This window comes from Bombus vancouverensis, chromosome 11 (genome assembly GCF_051014615.1).
Source record: "Bombus vancouverensis nearcticus chromosome 11, iyBomVanc1_principal, whole genome shotgun sequence".
NCBI lineage: Eukaryota > Metazoa > Arthropoda > Insecta > Hymenoptera > Apidae > Bombus > Bombus vancouverensis.
Genome location: NC_134921.1, coordinates 12,463,158 through 12,469,845, shown reverse-complemented (window position 1 = coordinate 12,469,845; position 6,688 = coordinate 12,463,158). Strand labels below are relative to the sequence as shown.

At 29.5% G+C, this 6,688-nt stretch overlaps 1 protein-coding gene across 4 annotated transcripts in view; it reads left to right on the top strand.

Annotated features, from left to right (window-relative positions):
- LOC117154886 (uncharacterized) overlaps positions 1-6,415 on the top strand; it is a 46,025-nt gene extending 39,610 nt beyond the window's left edge. Inside the window, exons 1-7 of one of the 4 annotated variants that reach the window (XM_076622773.1) lie at positions 967-990; positions 1,062-1,173; positions 4,444-4,775; positions 4,856-5,149; positions 5,204-5,755; positions 5,842-6,027; positions 6,118-6,415. In XM_076622773.1, coding sequence (XP_076478888.1) covers positions 982-990; positions 1,062-1,173; positions 4,444-4,775; positions 4,856-5,149; positions 5,204-5,755; positions 5,842-6,027; positions 6,118-6,240 — 1,608 coding nt within the window. In that variant the 5' untranslated portion in view covers positions 967-981 and the 3' untranslated portion in view covers positions 6,241-6,415. Of the gene's footprint in view, positions 1-966; positions 991-1,061; positions 1,174-1,810; positions 3,436-3,567; positions 4,142-4,443; positions 4,776-4,855; positions 5,150-5,203; positions 5,756-5,841; positions 6,028-6,117 lie in introns of those variants that run through there. The other 3 variants (XM_076622775.1, XM_033330271.2, XM_076622774.1) reach the window with 3 other exon arrangements.
- Positions 6,416-6,688: the final 273 nt, after the last annotated feature.

Here is a 6,688-nt window from a genome sequence, read left to right as displayed (position 1 = left end):
CCGCTACTCTTACCGAGATACTCACATTGTACCGTCGAGTGTCTGGTCTAGAAGAAACAAATAGAGTTTAGTTAGCAGCGTAGCGTATTAACAACGGCACGGCCAACCGAGTTTGATAGTATTATTAAATAGATTAATAGAAAGTTATATTTTTCGAATGTATCCTTTTTAGGGGAAAAGATCCATCTATATAGAATATAATCATACCTATTTATATATGCAATGTCTTTTTATGTTTTAATTATCCATGTGATTAATCGAAGTTATTACATTTACGTTCACATTTCGTTTCTTATTAACTTATGCTAATATAATTACATGTGTGCATATTAATTAGAGTTCACAGTCCGTTAGAACGAGTTCGTAAGAATAAGCCAGATCACGTGCCTTTCTGAACTATGTTCCACACAATTAATAAATTAAATAGTCATACCACCTGTAACCAAAATATTACTAAATCTTTCAAAATGTTGGTGAAAATATTATATTTCCGATAAATACATATAAATAATTCTCAACAGCTTCGGTTACATAATATGCGTCGCTATCTACCAAGTAAGAATTACGTCAATTACAATTTGCAACGGAAGAAAAAAAATTATACCTAATTCAGCTACTTGCTTTGATAATCATTTCTCGAATACGCGTGTCATTTTGCTCACTAAAAGGTATTGCAAGTTTCTTTAGAAAACGGCATACAATATAGTACCATTTGGCAGTTTCTTATCAAGCATTCAAAAATGACACTAGTAGGTACTAATAATAATGTATCGCGTGAGTTTACGTCAAAATCGGATCTGCCAATCGCGTCACTTTTGACGAAGTCTCTTCATAGTAGTCTCCGAGTTCTTCTTACCATTAATTCTACTTCAAGTTACAAAAATTTGTGACACATTAATTTTTATATATCGTTATAACATTCAATCTTGGTGCAAGCATTTATCGCGTTGCGATAAATCGTCTATCATATATCCAGATCACATGTTTAAAGTAATTCTATATTGAGACTGTAATCTCCTGTTTAGAGGAATATTACTGAAAGTATATTTGTTTACATTTAGAAATCGTTTTTTCACTCACTAAAAGATAAGCCTGTATTTACGTGTGCCAGGAATATCGTCAGAGTCCGATTGATAATGGATGATGTAGAGACACCGAAAATGTTATCAATAGGTAACCTGCATATATCTGCATATATCTAATACTGTATATATCTAGCAGAAAATTTAAGAAGGTGGGTTACCAGAGTTTTGTTGCGCAACTCAAATATTTACTGATAAACTGATATAGAGCAACGCAATTTCAAAGCTAAAGTTATCATTTAAAGTGCCATTACTTACTGACTGTAAAGAAAGATTGATATATAAAAATATTAACGTTAATATAACGATAACGTTAATATCATCGTTTGGAGAAACGTATTCGTTGTCTTCAAATTCTCGTTTAATTTTTATTACAATATAATTTTAACGATCACTAGTGCTGGTTTATGCAAAAATATATGCGCAATTCAATAAAATATTGATTCTTTATAGGTTATTTATGAGATAAAATCCACATATACTACGTAGTCCGGTTTGGAGATCAGTAGAATAAGGCAGGGATAGTATACCATCAGCCGGTAGGCATCTGCCTGACCTAACGTGTCTATTTCTCCTTAACATATCATACGATGCAACTGTTCAATATTCGATTTCTACGAATGATGTTGCATATCATTATGCATGTTTCTAAAAAAAAAAAAAAAAAAAAAAAAACGAAGTAATGTAAGAAATAACGAATTTAAATATTCCTTCAAAGTTATTACATTACAAAATTGTAAATTCTTCGTAAAACGAGAAATAAATGATTATTAACGGATAATTTAGGCTAGATAGAAAACTTGAAATATAAAAGATAAGAAACAAAAATAAAAAATCATATGATGTGGAGATATCAAATTGTATAACTGCTTTAAATTCACATCGAGTCGCTGCGAAGATATTTTTTATTTTATACATGACGTAAAAAAGGAAATATTTTCGAAAGAACAGAAAAACTGATTATCTCTTGTTTACGAGATTATATTTATACTCTAATAGTACATCCGACATTTTCGTCAGCAACAACTAATTGATTACGAAACTGAAGGAAAGAAATATAGCATGCATCATGCACTTTATGTTTTCTGTATTATTCTTCTTCAATTATGTAGATCATTTGTTGGATTAATTAAGGAAACATTAATCATCTGCACTCGCAAATTCCATAGAGCGAGCTTTGATATTCTTTTATACATTGTTGTGAGTAGACTGGTTTGAAGTCTATAACTTTTTTTATAAAGTGTCAAAGGATTTTCATAATCTTCTACTCTTTTATTTTTTATATAAAATAAGTTGTTGGACATCCGTTATTGGATTAACGGTTAGAGGATCTTATACTTGCATACGTCCGCGTGAACAAGTTTGCTGATTTCTAGGGAACATCGAATAATTTTTAATCTTATTTTTTTACATTTTAATCTTTAACTGTCATCCGACAATATACATTGAACCTGTGATAATAAATTTTAGTATGTTGAGTCAAATCGTTATCATTCTTTCGCAATATACGTATATCTAACATACTCATCGTGTGAATGACGTGCTGCATCGTTACATAAGCGTATCAATGGGACGGTAATTTTAATTTTATCTGTGTCGAGTCATTGACTTAATCATTGACTAAATACAGAATAGACCTGACACTATATGGGATTTATTATGGAATTTATTTATTCATTTGTATCTCACATTCTGAAATACCGATCACGAGAAAAATCAGTGTGTCTCTTACGTTTTCTAGGATTTGCTACAACAAATATGAGAATTATATTCAATTCAATCGTCGCGTCGCAAGCGATAACGAATTTGTCATCTTATGGGATATCGTCACACGTAATACTGTAATAGTACATCGGACGAGATACAGGATGTATTGTCCTCACGGCAGCAGGAAAGTAAAGGATAACTCGAAACTGATCCGATACTCACGATTCAAAATCCCGCGCAAAATGGCCGTTACCAACGTGTTTTATTTCATATTTATTTACAGTCAGCGACTCTCCTCATTGAATGAATCGTGAATAGAAACCAATATGGCATCAAAAAACCGCGTAAAATACACTAAAATAAACGTTACATGTTAGACAAATCTATGTGTTAATCTATGATTTTACGTATGCATAATTTTTGAAGTGATAAATTCATAACATCCATAGCATCTTGATCTACCGGGGTGGAGCCAAAGAAATGGATTTTGGATGTGCACGTTCACTGCAAAGAAACGTCAATTCCTGATTCTTTCATTTGGTATTTGAAGAGTTTGCGCGTTTAAAAGGACACTTTAATCCAATTAACTCCCTAACATTTCACCCTAACGATCGTAGTTTCTCAACGGATGAAGAAGATGGTTTATGTTCGTATTAATATATTTGATCAATCTTATTTTAAGTACTAATTTTATGAAATAAAGATAAATATAGATGTATCAATTAAATGAATGGCATAAATTATTTTTTCTATTCATTTTCTTGGTATAAACATTAGAGTAGAGGCCTGGTACAATATGTCAGAAATAAAGATTTACTATGTTATTTAAATTTATTGTTCATATAATACATCATTTTTGTAGCAAAAACATGGAATAGTCCTAAATATTTAAGGCACGTAGGTGAATTATATTGAATATAAACTTATTTCTTATTTTAATAATTTAACACTAACACCTTACACTCTCATTTCCTTTCTAGTAGAAACTGGTAAAAAATTGTTAGAAATAAACTCTAAATAGTGAAATATTTGCACAGTTGGTAAGAAAAAGTCCGACATTTTGTGTGAATCAATTATCCAGGGTTTCTACTATATATTAAAGTATATATTTATTCCAAACGTAATCTGAAACCAAAAAATTTTCTCTCTGCCAAAAGTTAATTTTTACAAATAAAATTCGATAGTAGAATAAATTAAGAAATATTTCTGTTTATTAAGAAATTAATTCATTTTATGATTGGACATGATCGCTTTGTAGCGCTGTAATTCATATAATTCATCAACATATACAAAGTGAAATATAATGAACCGTCAGTTTTCTACGACGTCATATTTATAAAACAGTGATTCTGGTAAGCCTGGATTTTATCAAAATCTGGAATAAAAAATATTTTATCTTAACTGTCACTTATTCGTCGTTATGGAAAAAATATATCTAAATTCTAATATTAATTATTGCCAATAGATTTTATATTGCTCTAAATAATGAAGTAACTTTGAAAACTGTTGTTATTATTATCTTAAATTTAAATTATAGTTTATCGTAATTTAATGAAAATATACATATAAAACTATAGTTACTGGACATTTTGTAATATCAACAAGTACTTAGATTATCAAAGTAAATCATCAAAATATCAAATTATTGCTACAGATGATTTTTTAACCATGGAGCCTAGTGAAGAACAAAAATCTGCATCAGAAGAGCAGAACTCAACCAAACTATTGAATATTAATCCAAGACTATATGCCGAGCCAGAAAGCCATTTGCAGAATCTTGGATTTACTGTAAATAATGGAAAGGCTAGATTCAAATTGGATGAGGATGCACCTTTGTACTGTAAAACAGCAGTTAAAGATGTTTGTGTTGTTGATGAAGATGACACATCATTATCTTTTGTGGTGCTAGGTAAAGATTCATTGGATACTATCCAACAGTCATCGCTTGCATCTTATGTTGATATTCAACAAAAGTGTATGTCTATTGTACGTATCTGTTAATTGACTAAAATTTAATGTTCTAAATTAACTCCAGTAGACTTGTTTAAATTTAATTTTATATGCAGGATTATAATTCTATGATAGCGTCATGGGATTCAGCAGAAGTACATCAAAAGTTAAGTGAGGTGTTACAAGAAAACACAAAATTAAAGGAAACATTGAAACAGAATAATATAGCTATGAAACAACAATTTAACACACTAGTGACGTGGCAAGAAGATATTATGAGAATACATCAAAATCATAAGAAAAAATTTGCAGAAACTAGAGAATTAATAAACTACCTTAAAAAAGAAAATACGGACCTAAAAATGAGACTTAGCTCTGAACTAACTAGTCATTCGGAAATGGGATACGAGGTACGTTATATCTTTTTTCTTTATACATTTGTTAATATTGCTATTCTATTGTAGTTTCTTGATGCAAATGATAAACAAGATACAGCAAGAGAGGAAAAAGTGTCTATTCCTGAAAATCAACTTAGTGAACAAGTTTGTTGTGAATTAGACTCGATATTGAATGAAAATACAGACAAAGTAAAGATACTAAAGGAAGGTGGGACTTCAGAATCCATTGAAAAAACTGTAGAATCAGAAAAAGAAAACGCTGATAATAAACGATTTTTCGAAGAAGAAAAAATCGCACTTCAGAAAGAGAGAGAAAATCTTGAAGAAGAAAAGAAGATGCTTGACAGTCAAAAAAAGACCTTGGAATTAGAATACAAAAATTTAAACAGTGCTAAAGAACTTCTACAGCAAGAAAAGATCAGTTTACAAGAAGAACAAACATCTTTGGACCAACAAAGTCAATTATATGAAATTTATTATAAAAAGTCTTTAGAATCAGAAAAGGAAAAATTTCAAACAAAATATAACCAGCTAATTGCTGAAATTGGTGTGATGCATGAAAGTGTACAGAAAAAAAAAGCATGTATAAAAGAGCTGCAGAAAGAATTAGCACAATATGTAAGTATGATTTATTCAATAAAAATTAGAATCAAATACTTTTTTCTAACAATAAATGCAATAATAATCTTTCATTATTAATGTAGGTGGAAGATAACAGTTTGCTGCGAACACAGTTAAGGCTTCATGAAGAAGATTTTGGACAGGAGAGAAAACTCAGGGAGATATTATTACAAGAGAAAAATGCACTAAATACAGATTTACAAAAACAAATAGAATTTAACGAGAAACTACAACAACAAATTAAATCTCTAAGTACGTGTGGAAGACCTGTAAGTTGCCAAATGTTTCTATGCTTTATAGATATATAATTTGACTTTTTGTGATATATCAGAAATTATGTTATATCTATTCAATTTCAGACAGACATTATTGAACAATTACAGCCCCCACTGTTATCATTGTCATGTCCAAACTGTAATTGTACATTCCCAAATGTACATTTACTGGAAACTCATGTTAATGATTGTTTAAGTTTAGACTAGTGCAAAATCTTAAAATACATATTTTGTTAAATATGTGTATAATTATAAAAATAGAAATATTGATAGATATAAAAATGTTTCCATTAATGCTATATTAGACAACATACATTTTATTGTAACAGAAGTTGTAAATAAGATGAAATAAAATTATTTAAATTTTAGTATTAAATATAAAGTGCATGATTTATTCCCTCCAAATTCTGACACGCTTAAATAAAAGAAAAGGATTTTCCTTATGATTTAATAACAAATTCAAGTATTTAACTATGTTAATATCGAGAATCCGTTAAAATAACATTTAGAAATATGTGTGAAAAGATATATGTACTTATTACAAAATGATACATATAGACTGAAAGCTTTTCTTTAGTGAAAAATAGAAAGTTTTTCATTTTCCTAACTAATTATTGAGATGCATAATTTGAAGAACAAATAAAACTCGCATGTG